The sequence below is a fragment of the Xiphophorus couchianus genome, chromosome 9 (assembly GCF_001444195.1).
Source record: "Xiphophorus couchianus chromosome 9, X_couchianus-1.0, whole genome shotgun sequence".
In the NCBI taxonomy this organism is placed as follows: domain Eukaryota; kingdom Metazoa; phylum Chordata; class Actinopteri; order Cyprinodontiformes; family Poeciliidae; genus Xiphophorus; species Xiphophorus couchianus.
In genome coordinates this window covers 27209833-27228833 of record NC_040236.1, presented here as the reverse complement: position 1 = coordinate 27228833, position 19001 = coordinate 27209833, and the positions used below count along the sequence as shown (strand labels likewise).

General features: G+C 36.4%; 1 protein-coding gene across 1 annotated transcript; it reads left to right on the top strand.

Annotated features, from left to right (window-relative positions):
* Window positions 1–890: 890 nt before the first annotated feature.
* Window positions 891–18034, top strand: rab3ab (RAB3A, member RAS oncogene family, b). The gene is made up of 5 exons (XM_028028948.1): window positions 891–981; window positions 12580–12804; window positions 15410–15528; window positions 16372–16496; window positions 17584–18034. Exons 2-5 carry the CDS (start codon window positions 12580–12582, stop codon window positions 17772–17774), a joined length of 660 nt encoding a protein of 219 aa, XP_027884749.1. The 5' UTR covers window positions 891–981; the 3' UTR covers window positions 17775–18034.
* Window positions 18035–19001: the final 967 nt, after the last annotated feature.

The window sequence follows — 19001 nt, the reverse complement described above, 5'->3', positions numbered from 1 at the left end:
TCTCCCTGTGCATGCGTGGGTTCTCTTCTGGTACTCCGGCTTCCTCCCACAGTCCAAAATCATGACTGTTAGGTTAATTGGTCTCTCTAAATTCTCCCTAGGTGTGTGTGTGTGTGTGTGTGTGTGTGTGTGTGTGTGTGTGTGTGTGTGTGTGTGTGTGTGTGTGTGTGTGTGTGTGTGTGTGTGTGTGTGTGTGTGTGTGTGCATGGTTGTTTGTCCCGTCTGTCTCTGTGTTGCCCTGCGACAGACTGGCGACCTGTCCAGGGTAAACCCCGCCTCTCGCCCAGAACGTTAGCTGGAGATAGGCACCAGCACCTCCCCACCCCGCTGGGGAAAAGGATGTAAGGAAATAGATGGATGATATGGTTCACACACAAATACGATTTATTAAAGCAGCTTTACTTTTTTTATTTAAAAAATAAATCTTCTGGATCATTATTCTGCTAAAAGTGCACAAATGCTTCAACAAATACAAAAATACAGAATTTAGGACAATTGTCTGAGCAATAATTATTGCTTACCATCACATTCCTACAACAATGGCCTAAGTCAACTATTTATTTTATTTTTTTTTACAAAAGTGATTTGACAAAGGAAGAAAAGTAATCACCACCTCATTTTCACAAAAAGATAAATTAGGAATAAAAAAATCACTTTTCTTGTGGCAAAAAAATGACAGGCCATTATTTTAGGAAGATGATGAATCAATATAAACCTCATTTTTAAACTGTAAGATAAATTACCAAAATAACTTTGATTAGATTATGTTCAAACTGCCCTGACTCTGCTCTTGAGTATGTTAACGTTCGTTCTTTATACTTCTTTATTTTCTCTATTTCTTGACTGGAGGTTGATTGAAGTGCTCTTATTTTGAAGTCAGTAACCGGATGTAGACCTGCTCAGCTTCACTTACTTGACAGTGTTAGTGTTTGCGGGTGCTGAACACGGCGGACAGCAGCAGCCGGATAGAAATCTGCAAAGGTAGGCTTTAATATCCTTATTGCTGCTGCACTGTCACGACGTCGCTGTTCAGATTTGAATTTTCCACATGTCAGATTCGCTCTGCGCGTTTTTATCCATGAAAAACCAGAGGAAAAAATGGTTCCGATAAAAACCACTGGCATTAAAGCGTTTGCCCTGACAGCTGTTCCCATTGTGGAAAAGCAGCGAAGAAGCAAGCAGCAAAATGCCTGATTTGAATCCGTGAATAAATGAATGAATGAATGAATGAATGAATGAATGAATGAATGAATGAATGAATCTTTGCTTGGACTCCGGGCCTGTCCGGTTCCGTCCTGCAAGAAAAAGGCGTTTCAACCCTTGAGATGTTTCTGAAACTGGTCCAAACGGGCCAGGGCCCGAAATTAAATGGGGATAAACTAACGAATGAGATGAGATGCGTTCAGTTAATGGTGGATTTCTAATGGTTAAAGAAAATTATCCTGAAATCTTTACACTTCAAATTTTTTAAAACATAATCCATGAATCATCAATACAAACTAGGCCATTTGGAGTGAGATCCTGTGATGTGTGTTAAACATTTAGTTCCATATTAGGTTTATATTAATTATATTTATTAATCTGGTTAGTGGATCGCAGAGAGGTATAACAAGACAGTTTGTAGTTAAAATGCCGAATTTTAAATGTGGCTTCTGTGTTTAAAACTTGGCTGAAATATAAAAATTCAAATTGTACTGTAATGCATCTGCTGAGTAAGTTGAGTCTCGCTGTGGTTTAAACTGAATTGATATTTAAAGGAAATATCTTCACATGCTCTGCATGGACACTAGCTGCTTTATCTGCAAGCAGGAATAGATGTTATCTGAAAAACCGGCATCCATCCATGCAGTTTTTCTCAATCCTTTTCAAATATCAGGCAGCTCAGCGAGCTGCAACCGCATAAAAACACTGGTAAATTTCAGGTTGTTATTTCTTTAGATAAGGATTTTATGCCAGACATAAGGCGGGGTTGGCTGACATTTGAATGCATCCTGAATCTCTCTCAGCATCAGCAGTTTTATGAACTGGAATCGGACCAAATTCAAGCATTAATGGACCGACTGACTCAACCTTTGAGCAGGAACAAAAGGAAGCCTCAAAGGCAGAATGTGCAGAGCAAACCTGCACTAAAGCGGCGGAGAGACAAAATTAGGAAAAAGACATCTCGCCCAAAAGCAGCACAAAGTGTTCCTCAAACAGAGGCGAGGTTTTTATATTTAAACTTCGCTGAATTCACCTGCATTCTGCAACACACACACACAACATCCTCCACATCCTGCCTGCTCTCCTCGCTGCCTCGGTTTTCAGAGTAAGAGAGATGAAAAATCAAAGGATGTCTATTTATAGCGCCCACTCCTCTCATCTGCATCCCCTCGCTTCCTGGAAGAAGGAGGAGGCACGTGATTGGAGGACAAAACGGGAGGAAAATCGCCGTCTCAGGCTGCTGGGGAGCAGGACGGCAGCTGACTAACACACGCGCTGTCTGCTTGTATTAATCAGTAATTACTGTTTCACACGTTTACGGAGAGTTTGTGACATGGCCGTGAGGGAGGTGTCAGGAGAAACAGCTTCATTTTTCACTTCTAAACTTCAGATCTGAGCATGAACAGATGAACTGCAGCAGTGAGTTTTAGTCAAAGACACAAACACAAGCAGCTTGATGTGAAGTCAGAGACGTTCACTGGCTGCTGACGTCTGTTCAAAACAAAGACATTAATCCTCCCAATGGCAGTTTTCCAACCCTTTTTGGACCTTTGTGTACAAGAAAAAATACTTCTAGTCCAAAATACCCAAAAGTTTTATTTGATTTTTAGAGCCTGAACTGGTGCAAAATATTTAAAATTAAGTCCTTTGTTGTCCCACTGCAGACGAGCAGAACTAGTTGCATTTACTCATTTGCATTTACTCCAGTAACCTTTTTTGAAAACATGTACTTTTAGGAGTATTTTTAGTGCATTGCAGTTTTTACTTTTAGTTGAGTAATTTTATTATTAAGTATTTTTAGTCTTACTTGAGTGAAATTTCTGAATTTTCTACCCAGTGAAAGAAAAACAAACATGTTTTAACCAAAAATTCATCAGACACAGACACACACCTGCAGTTTTTGTTAAAGTTTCGTAAGTTTTATATTGAAAGAAACTTATTTGGAAAAATTTTCTTTTGCCTGATTTTGTTACTTATATGAATTATTCTCATTTTCACTTAGTGTAACTTTTACATATAAAATTATTGATAATTTGATCCATTAGTCAGTACTTGAGTAAACGTTTTACTAAATACTTTTTTACTCTTACTTGATTACTACTTTTTAGCTTTATATTAACATATATACATTAAATTAGTGCTACTCTTATTTGAGTACAGTTTTTTGGGGTCTTTTACTCACCTCAAGTCGTTAAGTTAATATTTTTACTGGGCTGGAATCAGTTTTGCCCTTTTACATAAATACAAAATACTAAACGTTAATTTTGCACCAAAACCATCCACAACCCATCCAAACCAAATTGCTACTGTACTGAAATATAATTTCTATCGCTTTTAAATAAAAAAAATAACTGATTAGCCCATTTGTTTTTAGTTCAGTTACACTTGGCACATACAAGAGTTACGACTGCCATTCTTTGCAATAAATAGATCTTTTAAACTTGGATACTATTTGCTTTTCCAACAGAATAATGATCCCAAACATACATAAAAATTGCTTTAGAAATGAAAACAGCATCCTAATATTAATTAGCCTCTTGTCATTTTAGAATAATAATTATATTATTCTAAAAAATATTTCTAATTTGAAATTTTTTAAGAAAGTATGTTTTATGCTAAAAGTTTACACAAAGCCAGGAAAACAACAGATTTAAATGAATAATATTTATGACATTTACTATGATGACTGGAACATATAACGTCTTCATTAGACTGTCTTAGAAAACCAGAGCATCTTTAGTCAGAGGTTTTTTATAATTCGCTGTAATACAGACTGTTACAGGAGATCTTTCCTGCCCACAACCATCACCATATGCAATGAGGCTCTGAAAAATTCTGAATTAATCAGTTACAACATTTAATTTCTCTCTGGGATCAATAAAGTATGTTTGAATGGAATTGAATAGAATTGAATAACCTGATAGTATAGATTTTAAAGTTTAAAAATCTTCTGCATTAAATTAGTTTTGGAGCCTTAGAGAATCCACTGTGACTCACTATGAACCCAGTTATGTTAGAAAATGTCTAATCTATAATAGGCAGGCAATAAAACTCAATGGAGACGTTAAGACCAGCAATGCAGAGTTAAACTGCATGAAACTGTATTAGGGCAGATTGCCAGTTTGATTGGATCAAGAGCAAAACAAGCAGCTGACAGAGTACTGTCATGCCACATCTCGTCTCTCATTGTAGTATCCTCAACTTTGAATCATGAAGATGTTGAATTTTTTTAGTTGAGAATTAACTCAACCTTACGAGTTCTGGTTTGTGCATTTGTACAAAACGATCTATAGCATAGAAAATATTTATATTTGTAGCTGCAACAGTTTGAAGCACTGTTGCCTTGCGGCTAAAAAGTTCTGGGTTCAAATCCCAGCCTGGAGACTTTCTGCATGGAGTTTGCAAGTTAGGTTAATTGGTTTCTCTTAATTGCCCGTAGTTCATAATTATTACACCTGTGTGTCTCTGTGTTGCCCTGTGTTGGACTGGCAACCTGCTCAGGACGTACTCCACCTCTCGTCCAATGATTGCTGGAGATAGGCACCAGTTAGTGGATGCAAAAAGAAAAAATGTAACAGAACTCTGTGTGTGACTCCAAAGTATCAAACTGATTGGGTGGAAACAAATCCAGTGGACCAATCAGAAGGCAGATCATTTTTTAAAGCAGTCAGGTGTTTTTTCCAAACTGCACACTGTCAAATCCTAATACTAAGTGGCAGTATTATGTAAAATTGGCTTTTTTAAGGTTACATCATGTTATAACGTTATTTCCTCATCATAAACCCACCTATAGTGTTGCTTTGATTCTTTCATGCATGTTTCAGAAATCCTTTAATCTCCATGGCAACCATTCAGCTGTGCCAAACACCTGGTTGGACCTAACTCTGCTTTCAAGGCGCAGCTCCTCCTCTGTGACTTCCCCACTCATCTCCTTCAGACTAGCCAGCAGCAATTAGCAAACACTTGGTGGAACTGAGCTCATTATATGAGCTACTTCTCAGTGAAAAACTGGTAAAAAATATTCCTACGAGAGGAGCGATGTTGTAAAGACTTCCTGGAGCCGGAGTTTCAGAAACAGCGGGAGTTTTTAAAGAGACAGAGCCCCAATTTCAAAGCGTCAAATGATGAAGTAACATTTCTTTTAAGTCATATTTGATATATACTGCATTTCTATAACAACTGAAGGTAACACAGTTATTTGATTGTGCTATAAAATGTCATTGGCACTGGAACATACACAGTATTGCCCCTTTAGTATTTCCTCCATTTGCTTTCTCTGGTCTGCTGGAGTCCTGAAGTCGTATAACTGACCTGGTTTCTTATATGTTCTGATCTGAGCATGTGCTGCTTTTTGAAATCTTCTTTCTCCTTTTAGTTGATTTCTTGAATCTGTAGATTAAGCAGCAATCAAACTTGGGTGGGTCTAATTACTGTCACTATTAGTTCCTAATCAGATTATATTATTTATGCCACTTAACTATGACTTAACAAAACAGAAGTAGAAATTGTAAGTGGGGAAAAGACTGAAGACATCTTAGTGACTCCTCTTTCTTAAAAGAAGAAGGTGTTTGGACGATCCGGGATCAGCTGTGGATTATCTGTGTGTCTGCGTTAAGCCGGCTGATTCTGATGGAGTCAGCTGCAGCGCCGCTCAGACCCGGATCAATTCAGCTCCTGCAGGACGTCAATCTCCTTTAGGCGACAGGTTTAGAGGGGAGCTGGATGATGTGAACGTCCTGCACTGAAACAACACTCTTAGTCATGATTGGATTAAAAAAAATGAAAGGGACTCTCTTTGGTTAGAGGATGGAATAAAGAAAATCAGACAGGAATGAAGACGGGTTATGAAAACCTGTTATGGTTTAAATAGGGATGCACCGATCCACTCTTTTCACTTCCGATACAGGAAATTAGTGCTGATTTGACTTAAAAGGTTTGTCTTTTTAAACACAGATAGAACTTTACTGAGTTGCAAATTTATTTGATAACTCTGCACACTTAAATACACCAACAGCTTCACAAGCTTGGTCATGTAAAAACAACAAAACCTTAATTTGTTCAGTCAGCGCAATTAGGAGTTTAACAGCCAATGAAAAATAAGTAATAAAGAAACTCAAACTGACAAAGACATGTAGAAATAAACTGTAACTGTTATTTCAAATGGTTCAGAAAGTGCAATTAGGAAATCTAAATAAAATGTAAAATAAATAATATACTGTAGTATGATGTCACTCAGAGCACAAAACATAGAATTAGACTGGATAGATCTGCTTTTAAGGATCAGGAACATTGTCACTAATACCTGATCTGGAATTTTTCTCAATATCAGAACCGATACAGATGTTAATATCGGTGCGTCTCTAGTTTGTCGATAGTGTAAAACAGAAATTGCTGTTTTATTTAAACAAGTTACATAATAATGAAATCGTTTAAACATGGGAAATTCAATGCATATAGAAGCAGAGCTTTTTAAATATTTTTCATAATTTGATAGCAAACCGATTACCTACATTGCTCTGCACATTAAGTTAAAAGCTCAGGTTGTTTCAGTGTTTGTGCCTCTTCTTTCTCTCCCAACATCAATGATAAGAGATCCAGCAGCGACTGTCAGTGTCTGTTTCACCGTTTGAGTTTTAACTCTTGCGTCACAATTTTCCTGGCCTTCAGACTCGACTCTGTGTCTTGTTATTACTCATCAGACCTTCAGACTTTAATCTCAATCTGATGGGGGATTTACTGCAGATTGTTTAGCTCTCTAATAAGGTAAACTAAAAGCATTAATTAATATTTCTCCATCATTTTCAGCAAAATCCTTTACACAGACTCTGATGTTAGTCTAATTGAATAAATAATTTAGTGTTACACTCTTGGTATAATTTATTGAAAGATTATAACACCTCATATAAACGAAAGGTTATGATTCAGCTCATCAAAATTAAATAGTTCAGTGCAATTATAAAAACAGAAAGAGAAGATAAATATGCTACACACAGATGAGCTCTTGCTATTGGCACTGCCACACTTTTAGATGCTACTACATTATAATTTTGCAGTGCAATAGTGCTTTGTGGTTGCAAACTGACATGTAAATAAAGTCTTAAGAAGATTATTCATGTAAAGTGTTTTTAAATTAGCAATAATATAAATACTCCAAACATTAACTAAGTAAGGGGAATTTAAAAATCTCACCTGTGTTGGTCAAAACCCAAATGAAAGCTGCAGAATCCTGCAGCCTGAAACACATTTGCATGGTGAGAATTTGTTAATTACTTTGAGATTAGTGAGCGAAGCCTCTGACTGTAAGCTTCTGTATCAAATTTTAGTTTAGCGGAGGTTAAAGCAGCTCTCTTCTTCGCAGCTTATCTCAGGGAGGCAGAGAAAGGGCTGCAGTAATCTCTCCACACAGCTCATGCTGAACAGCCACTTCTGAAAGGCAGCAAGAGTCTGAGATGGTGTTTCATGACATCCAGACTTGCAGAAGTGACCAATTATTTTTAACCCCTGTAATCTCTGCTTAGCTTTGATTTTCAAGCCAGTACCTCAGGTTTGTAGAGTAGCTGCAAGATCATCAGAAAAGTTGCTGTTTTTTTGCTCCAGTTACATTTCAAACTTTCTTAGAAAGGCTGAATGTCGTGGAGTATGTCACATTTTTAGAAAAAGAAGTCAAAACATTCCTGATAATAATATGGACAATAAATCAATATATATCACGTTACAGACACATGATCGATATCAATGATAATATGTCTGATATGATATTCAACATGCAAAATATAGACTATGACCCTTTGCACGCTATTCAGAACTCCGTCCAATTCGCCATGACGGACGGACGTCAAAACAACCAATGCGCTCCTTTAAAGCTAGTCTAAAAACAGACATCTGTAACCTAATATCGCTTCTGTTTAGTTGATTTCACTTTAAAACTGGATATAGGATGCTGCACGGTCGGCTGCACAACCAGACAAGGATGCAAACTAAACTTGTCATTTTATATTATAACTTTTAATGAGGAAAGATGGCGGCGATGGATAGCAGCCGTCAATCATAATGACCGTCAGCCCTCGGTGTAACCGCGGATTAGCAGCGAACTGTTTTTACAAGGTAAGAAAATTAACGTTATATACTTAATAAGTAAGTACGATTAGAAAGATATCAAAAATCGCTTTATGGAGAAGGTACGGGTCTAACACCGCATTGGTAACCATGGAGACAATTCCGCACTGTCATGTAGCCTAGCATGTATGGAAAAAAACTGGTTAGCATCTCCTCTTTTGTGTGTTTTTAAAGCTGCTCCAGTGCAAACGGAAACGCTGCTTATGACATAGTGATATAAATTGTGTAGTGTGAATTTAGGTAAAGTCTGTAATTTGATCAGCACGTCAGAAGGGAGGAGGTAAGCTAGCTATTTCCAACTTTTGTAAATAGAGCCCCAACCAGGTGTGTTATGTTCACAGACAAATTAGCTGGACGCTAACAAGTAGAAGCCATTAATAAACTGACAAAAACAACTTTGGAAAACAATTTCAGTCACTCTGTTTAATAGTCCCTTCCCTCACTTCTTGCCGCCTTGTGGAATCTACTGACTCACTCACTCTTTGGTTACTAAGCAACTCACTCACTCTTTGGTTACCTAGCAACAACCTTTGCAGCAGTTTAAGTTTTCACCAATGTGCCGCTTAACGGCTTAAAAATAAAAAGCAACAGTGTGGAGTGAAAACTGTGGCTAAAACAGGAATGGTCACGTCACCTGTTTGGAAGTATTTTAGATATTTAAAACAAAAACCTAATCAATAATTATTGATATTGACTGATATATCACTGAGTCAGCTAAAAAAGAATGTCAATAAAGGAGGCTAGAAGCAGAATATCTGCAGAGAGGAGAAAGGCGACACTAATATGAGTACATGGGTTTCTAATAAATGTGGCCAAAGCAGAAACTAAATACCAAGCCCTGCCTTTAATCAAATGTGACGCTGATTCCAGTAAATTTGTTCCCCTGCTGCCTCATTATAGATTAGTTTTACTGCTGTTCATGCAGAGGTCGCTGTAGGAGAATATGCTAATTTCATGATTTTTAAAAAAAAAAATTCAGACATGTAAAAATAAAAATAAACATGTCAACAGAGAAAAATAAAAATATTTGAAACCAGAAGTTGATATACACAATAAAAAAATGACATAAAAAAGTAATAAAAAATGCCTTAATAAATTATTTGTCATTATTCTGGAATTTAGCAAATAGAAACAATTTTGGTCATCCTAATGGACCTAAAGCAGGAAACGTTTATTCTGACTTCACATCAGACACTGCAAAAACAAAAGTGTCTTTTTAATAAACAAAAAAATATGCAAAAAAACAAATAAGTTTGTTTTGTAAATGACAAAAAAATATGTTATTACCTTAAATCCGTTCCTTTAGTGGACGTTTGATTAATTGTACCAAAGGATGTATCAGCAGCTAAATTTTTTGAATTATCTGATTAATAACTGGATAGTAAAATGTGAATAATAGGAGATTTAGTTGCAGAATTTGAAGCAGTAGAAGCTAAAACTAGACTACGTGAGGAGTTCTGGGTAGAACATGTTTACAAACAAGATTTTTTTTTTATCTTAAATGGAAAATGTATACATATTTTCTACAGTTTAGGCTTAATTACTGCTTTGATTGTGTTCTGTCATCTAATGGCCTAGTTTTAGTCCGTATACGCCAGTCAACAATTAATCAATTACTAAATTAGTTGGTAATTGTCTCAGTAATCGATTAATCATGACTAATCTGATTAATCGTTTCAGCCCTACACCTCAGTGCAGTTCAGGTTGCAGCAGGTGGTTGTTTCTCACCTTTATTCGGCCTCAGTGTGTTGGGGAAGGGTCTTGTTCAATTTTTAACAAGCATTTCTCTGTTCCTCAGTGTAAGCTGATAGGCTGCAACTGTGAGATGGGAGCTGTTGCTTTGTTTGTGGGTTATTGGCTGTGAGTTCTAGTGTTCCTCTGCAGCCGAGCTGAGATAACAGTCTAAACATAGAGAAGGGACTCTCAGAGTCCTGCAGTTCTCTCAGGATTTAACTAGGTCTTTAACCTTCAGCACTTTTGTTCACATGCTCACATCCTACCAACAGCAGATGAGACTTTTTTTCATTTATGCGGAGTTTGATGTGGTGTGTGGTGTGATCTGTCTGGAGACAAAATGTCTGCTGTGACCTATAATGAATTTTTGTTAACGCTTTTTAGCTGCCATATTTTACTCAACAGCAGAAATTTTCTAAAAAAAAAAACGTAAATTTCTGAGTTTGATTAAGTAGAAAATTTGAAATTTGGAGATTAATTTCAGAATTTTTCTAGAAAATTACTTGGATATTAAAGTGAAAGATTTTTGACTTTAGAAACTATTTTTCTAGAAAATTTCTGAGATTAATCCAAAAATTTCTGAGTTTTTTGGCAGAAGTGCCAAAAAACCTCAGAAGTGTAGGCCTATAAGGAACTACAAAGGTCCTGAAAGGCCATTGTAGACAGGAATAGGAATAGAATGGGTATGTTAGAAACCAAGTCAGAAGAATCAGATTTAAAGCAAACCAGAAACCTAAAACATACCAAATATTGGTTGCAACCCCCTCTAGAAAAAAAACAAAGCCAAGGGAACATGACAGTATTTAAAACAGACATGCTGGATTGGGTTTCTATTTGAGGGACCTACTTGCTGTTTGACCAAAAACTCTTAAGTTACCGCCGTCACAAAGGTGGCTATCAGTGGTGTCATTGTTAGCGTAGCTGTCAGGCTACAGCTTTACCGGGCTGTAACTTTAGCTGCAAGCATGAAACTTCCTCCAAATAGTTTGTGGAAGACCTGAATTCACATAAACTGAAAACAACCCATAAATTGGCCATGTCTCTGTCCACAGTTGGTCAAAATAATTATCCAAAAGCTACAAATACACTAATTTCAGCTTCTGTGTAAATCTCCAAGTACGCTATGTGAGCAGTGGATGAACCTGCGTTGTTTCCCACTTTGACTGATTCTCTCCACACGGTTTTACCAATAACAAATCTCAGATTGGTGGGTTTTTTCCCCCCTGACTCTGCAAAGTACTGTTATGATTAATACCTAAGCAGAAAATGTGCAACAGCTAATGCCAAATATTTAATCACTGCCACTTCTTATGCTGAGTCAAAAGGATGCTGCAGGAATCTCACATCTCATCCGAACTCAGAAACTTGGAAAAACGGGGAACAAACTTTAAATTTTTTGAGCCAAATCAATCACACCAACTTAAAACCATTATTTCAAAGAATCTGTCCTTCCATCTGGTAATCAACTGTAACAGCTCTTTCCTACAAGGACTGTGGTATTTACTCCTGATGAAAGCCTTGGGATGCCATTACAAATATTCACATTTTGTTCTGATTGTAGCCACTTATTTAAGCAGAGCTTCAAATGCAAAAAGCAAGAGATAAAGCAAATAGAGAGGGAGATTTTTAGGGCTCAAACAATTAATCAGATTAATTAGGGTGATTTGATTAAGGAAATAATCAAATCATCAACTAATTTAGTAATCAAATAACTGTTAGCTGGAGGAAGCAGACTCAAAAAAGGCCAATTGCTTAACCAACAACATATTCAGCAGTAATTAAGTCAAAACTGTACAAAAATGCATTTTGTATTTAAGTAATAAAAAACAAAAACTTTGCATTAATTGATTAATAGAATAAATAATGATCAGATTATTCTTGCTGAAAGGGCTTAGCTTTTCAGATGTTGATGCTGTAAGTATTTCTCTTGCTGCAGATTCATCCTCTGCTACATATTATCAAACGTGCACAACAGAATGGTATGTTATTGCATTTAAGGCTAATTTTTGTATTTAAGAGGACTTGAATTTTTTTTATGTGGTCCTATTAATGTATCAAATAAGCATAAGTGGTTAGATGAAATATGCCATTTTTTTATCCGATTAAGTAATCATCAAAATAATCAATAGAATAATCGATAACTCAAATAATTGTTAATTGCAGAGATTATTGAAAACTGGAATAAAATTGAAACTGATTATAATTCCAAGTTAGAAGATTTGAGGGTGTTAAAATGACCATCTGTACTGTTTTTTAAATAAACCCTAAATTACATGCATCTTTGTGCTAAATGTTTCAGATTGCCACTTTTCTAACTTCTGGTTGCAGAAAGCTGTGCTACAGTGATAACAGGAGCTTCACATCCACAGAAAGGGCTAATTAAATCTGTTATTTAAAAAAAAGATTAAAGGTGCTTGTTTTGACTTGGTTTTCTTTCATTCCTAAAATGTTGCAGCCCTTTCATTTATAGATATTACACATGCAACATCCTCCATCAAAGCTTTTCTCTTTCTTCTTTTCCTCCAGATGGCCTCGGCAACAGCGACCTACGGACAGAAAGAGTCTTCGGACCAGAACTTTGACTACATGTTCAAGATCCTCATCATTGGCAACAGCAGCGTGGGAAAAACCTCCTTCCTGTTCCGCTACGCCGACGACTCGTTCACGCCGGCGTTCGTCAGCACAGTGGGGATCGACTTCAAGGTGAAGACAATCTACAGGAACGACAAGAGGATCAAACTACAGATCTGGGTAAGACCGAGGCAAAACGGTTTTCATCAAAGCAACGAACCAGTTAAAAGTAATTTATATTCTGACCTAATATTTGATTAGAGCACAGAGTTTAGTCACATTCCTCCTGATAAATATTGGTCATGTTTGTGGGCTGTTGTACTCACACACACTTTTTCAGCTCTGCTTAAAAAAATGATAGTTTATTATTTATTATTTAGCTGAGCTTTATATTCTGTTACTCTTCCTGGGATCCATCATTAAAAAAGTGTTTGCTGTTTGAGTCTTTATTATCCTCTCAGTAATTTACAGATTCTTCTGTGGTGATATAGTCAAAAATTAATGTGTGAATTTTGTGTTTGATAATTAGATCGTAAATTAGTTGCTTGCAATTGTATTTCCACCATCTCGCCATCTAGAGAAAATTCTGGAAGCAGGAATAAAAGTTTTTTTCACACTTGAGAGGAAGTTGATGTTTTGTTTTTGGGGTTTTTCTGCTTAAATGAAAATGTGAGCCAAATAGACATCTAAGTTATGATTGCTTCTTCTACTCTCATATATTTTGATGCCATTCTGATCACTTAGAAAATAATATTTCATGTGAAATTTCAGAGAGTGTAAACTGCAGTGGGGCAATGCCCCATGGTGCAGTACAGTTCTGCAAACCAACGTTTCCTCTTCTGCAGCGTTTTCACTCAGGTTGGATATGGAGAAAATAATAAACCAACCCAGAAATAATAAGAGGCTGCGGCCAGCTAAGATGGCATATCCGCAGGAGCAAACAGAACGATGTTTTCTTCTGCATCCGACGTGTGTTTGTTATTAGGGCTCAAGTGTAAACACAGTGGAAGCTTTTAAGAGCAGAATGAAGAGGAAACAGGTTCACTGAGGTTAGCAGAGACGCACTAAACTGGAGAAAACGAGGACCGCTTCACTTTCCCCTAAATACTACACGTCCCTCTCTGTCACATCACAAAAAGCAGACACACTGCCACTCCATCTGTCAGCAGGTTTGACAGGAAATATATTAAAAAAATAAAACTAAATATGCTTTTTATAATTTTGTTGCTATGCAGTTATTGCAGTTTATGCAAATCTGATCTGTCATGTTGATTTACCTTCATGTTCTTGGTGTCTGCAGTCTGTTTCCGTTTACTACAGTTATGTTTATAAGACATCATGGCATGAAAATCAAAATGTTGGACCAGAGATTTTGAATAAATCTGTTTATTTGACTCTGATAACGTGAAATTTGTCATCCCTAACCTATAATAAATGGACAGATGACAGTTATCCTACATAAAATACTTAAAATATCCACATTTAAGAGGATTGCATTATTTTTATTCCAATTCTATACTAATATTCAAGGTTTTTTAATTAGACAATCTTCACTAGCTGCATTTTTTCAAAGATTTATATAAAGACAATAATTTAAGAAAGGTTATGGGAACTAATAGATTAAATCAAATCAGATTTTTACTTAAATAAACATTAAAATAGAGATTAAGTTATTTTTTATGTAGAAACACTAGATAATGTATTGTACATGACAGTAATGCAGTATTTTCACTTCTCAGTGTGCGTCCTGCTTTTCTGGAATGTTCTGCTTACAATATGAGTTTATATAACACCACTTCATGCTACCTACACTGACCATTAGGTATAGCGCTAAAGCTCTTATCCTCAGCAGCCTGCAGCACCGTGAGTGGATCTAACTGGCAGCAGGACAAAAAGTCCAGCTTTGTATATTTACACCATGAAGGTCAGACACAGTCATGAAATCACATCTTGGTTTTTGTATCTCTTTCTGTTTATTTACCTTTTTCCACAAGATCATTTAAAGCATAGTGTGGGTTCCAAAACCATTTGTTGGATTAATTATTGTTTAAAGAAATTTTAACTATTCTGATCTCTGAGACTCTTTGTTGTCACTTTCGCCGTGTGACACGGCGCTCCATCCAATCCTCACCACACTGATATATATTAACCCGATACAGAAAAACAGAGCTGAATTGACTTTAATAGATGCATTTTTTAAATGCAGACATAAATGTACTGAATTATGCATTTATTTGACAACTCTACACCCGAACTTCACACTTAAAAACACCAATAGCTTCATAAGATTGGTCAAACATGTACAAACAACACAACTTTTATTTGTTCAGTCGGTGAAATTAAAAGTGAAACAACCAATGTAAAATAAATAAATAAGCTGAAATAATAGGTTGATTATCTTTGTCAAACATATAAAAAATAAACTACAACAAACTTTCTTTCAAATGTTTCAGAAAGTGCAATTAGGAATTATAATTGTAATGTAAAATAAATGATAAAGCATGAAGTTGCTGAGAGCACAACACAAATTAGACTGAATTAGATCGGCCACATTGTCACAGATTCCTGATCTAGGATTTTTTTATCAATATCGGGACCAATACAGATATTAATATGGTATCGGTGCATGTCTACTCTGACTAACACAGTGTTAGTTTAAATTTTTATATTCAGCTCTAGACTCACTTTTATCTAAACCTCTGAAAACATTCTTTGTTAATCTAACATTTATAAACCTCCATAGTGGTCTGATAGAGGAGTGGTTCCTTTCTACTTTTGTTTTCAGGACACGGCGGGTCAGGAGCGTTACCGCACCATCACCACAGCGTACTACCGAGGAGCCATGGGCTTCATCCTCATGTATGACATCACCAACGAGGAGTCCTTCAACGCCGTCCAGGACTGGTGCGTTTTTGGCTCAAGGAGAGAGTTTTTCTTTTCTTTTTTTTTCTGTACGATAATAATGCACGATGACTCCTGTTAGTGAGCGGGAGGTGCATGTGGATGATGGATGAAGTGTCGTCAGGAAAGTCTGTAAATAGAATAAGAGTCGTGGCTGTAAAAAGAACAAGGAGCAGATGATGTCCAGGAATCAGACGCTTGTTTTAACCTTTTAAGTCTAAGAAAATATTAAGAATAACAATTTTGATAATACAACTTTTTTTAATTAATTTTAATTTATGATGAGAACGATAAATCAAAATTCTTATCATGACAAGAAATTTATCTTGATAAATTATAAACAGTGCAGTAAATTTCCACTCATATCTGGAAAATGAGCTGTTTCAAAAACTTCCTGATTATTAAAGGCACATTCGACAGGCATTGCACCTTTACCTAGCAACCCCAGCCCAGTTACCTAGCAACCCTAGCCAAGCCAAGCCCCGTTACCTAGCAACCCAAGTGGAGTTCTGGAACATTTATTCAGCTGGTTTTACCACTTTATGTTCTTTACAATGAAAAGAAAAAGTGTTTTGTTGTTAAATTACCATCTAGAAAAGATGTTTGTATAATTGCATATCTGTTTGCAGGCATTTTCTTGTGTGAGTGTAAACATTGAGTTGGGGGGCGTGGCTAGCAGGAGCTTATTTAGATTTAAAGAGACAGCTCAAACTAGGTAGAACAGAGCAGGCTCAAGAGCAGAGCAGTTTCTTGGCTCTTTAATTGTTGCCCTGTCATGATTACGGCCGTCAGAAGAATCATTTGCAAACTTTGAGTTTCCGCTGTAAGCTGGCTGTGTTTTCCCAGGTCGACTCAGATTAAGACGTACTCATGGGACAACGCCCAGGTGCTGCTGGTAGGAAACAAATGTGACATGGAGGATGAGAGGGTGGTGAACGCAGAGAGAGGCCGGCAGCTCTCAGAACATCTTGGTGAGTTTCACCCCCATCACTTTAAATATGATGCAAGAAACTACCAACTAAAGGTTATTTCAGTAATAGAGCATTTTACCAATTATTCTGACAATTAATCAATTAATCAGATAAATAAAATTGTCACATTGTGCAGATTTTTCAGTTGACTATTTAAGCTTGTTTTATACAATTTTAGCAAAACATAAAACAAACAATAAATTTTTTTAAGTTTTTAAAATAAAAAAAACAATTTTATTGACTAAAATGCAACAATGCCAAATTTCTTTAGTGTATCTTGATCATTTGTAGCAAAGGATACATCTACAGCTAAAAATACTTCTAACATAAACATGTTAGAAGTATTTTTAGATTAACTATTAATAATTGTGCAGCAAAAAGTGTTTCATAGGAGATTCTTTCCACAATATTTGAACCAGGTGAAGCTAAAACTGCCTCTTGAGCTCTGAGTAGAAGATATTTCAACAGACAAAGAAGGTTTTTCATTTTAAATGCAAAATATATATATTATTTGAACATTTTTGGCTTAAGTACTACTCTTAATATGTTGTTTTTTCAGCAAATTACCTTTTGTTTCACTGAATACGCCAGTTAGCGATTAATCGATAATTAAATTAGTTGATATTATTTCTTTATTTGATTGATAACGATAAATCGGATGAAGCTCCTCATCAGAGCTGCAGCTTCCAAGTTTCACAGCTTCCATCTTACAAAGCAGCAATTCCCCAGAACTCCTCTATTCAGCTCCTTCAGACTAGCCAGCAGAAATTAGTAAACATTTGTGGGAACTGCACAACTCGTTATAAGAGCTCCTTCTCAGTGCAACGCTGGTTAAACGGTTAATAGAGGAGGGATGTTGTGATGACTTCCTGAAGGCAAAGTTTCAGGAAGAGTAGGAGTTTTTAAAGAGACAGTAGCCCAATTTCAAGGCGTTAAAATACCAAGCCAATTTTCTTTTAAATCATATTTGATATATAGCATTTTTATAACAACTGATTATAACTTGATTGTGCTATAAAATGGCACCATGTGCCTAGAAAACACATAATCCTGCATCTTTAGTGAGAATCTGTGGTTTCTCCTCCAGGTTTTGAGTTCTTCGAGGCCAGCGCTAAGGACAACATCAACGTGAAGCAGACCTTTGAACGCCTTGTCGATATCATCTGTGAAAAGATGTCTGAGAGTCTGGATGCCGGCGATCCCGCCGTTACGGGGGCCAAGCAGGGGCCCCAGCTGACAGAGCAGTCTGCCCCTCCCCACCAGGACTGTGCATGTTAAAGCTGACTCAGCAATTCTTCCTGCTGTCATTTTCCCCTCCGCTCCTTCAGCCGGACCCCCGCTCCTCAGATCCTTACTTCAGCATCCTGTTCGCTCCTCTTCCTGCTCCTTTTTGTTGGCTGATGATCACAAGAGAAGGGCTGAAAAGAGTCTGGGACGCTGCAGCAGGTGGTGTCCCCACATTTTACCGAACGTGTTTCCGTTGAGTTCCTCCGCATTCGGGAGACGTTAAGGTGTTTTTAATCAGCGCAGGTGTTGATCTGATGCCAAAGCAAGTCCAGTAAAACCAGAGCGTCTCAGACTCTTTGCAGCCCAGGCTCTTGCCAGTTTTCCCTGATCCTCAGTTTGGTTTTAAAAGAAGGATTTGACGGCGATCATCCTCAGAGTGCCATTTAAATCCTTCCAGAGTTTACAGTTTCATGTCTCGAAGTAAGAGATGAAAGCCTTGGATTTGGTGACCAAGACTGTGGAGTTTCACAGGTGTTTTCAATTCATCTGAGAAATAATCAAAAACCATGTGTTGCATTTCTTCGACGGAGTATTAGGGTCACCCTAAAAAAACAAAAAATATAGAATTACAAGAATAAACCCATGAAATTGTGAGAATAAAGTCAAAATAATACATAATAATATGACTGTATTCTCTTAATATGACTTTATTCTCAAAATATTATGACTATTTTCATATTATAATGACTTTATTCTTGTATTATTTAAATTTTATGCATGTAATATGACTTTATTCTCATATGAGTTTATTTCCCTAATTTTATGAATTTATTTGTATTATTTCAACTTTATTCTCATAATTTAATTTTTTTATTCATTTCTCATTATTGCCCTACTACTCTGCCGTACATTTCAGATCCAACATATACAATTAATTTTGTATTTTTACCTATTTACACTTGAAAACTGCAGGAATTAAACTAACATGACCATTTCCTCAGCTCTTCTGAGCATCTTTCATCACCGTTTTTTACTCTTAATTCCTTCTGCAAATTTTTATTTTATATTTTCCAGCCTTGTTCTTTTCATAACCTAAACCAGAGAGAGTAAAGAAGACAAACAAGCTATTGCAAGGTGAAAAAGAGAATAAAAAAATAAAAATTTTATTTAAATATATTTATTTCAGATGTACATATAAATGTTGTGCAATATATACATATTAATATCTACAGGTATGCCCTTCTGGAAAAAGATTTTTAAAAAGTGTCCTGCGAGGAT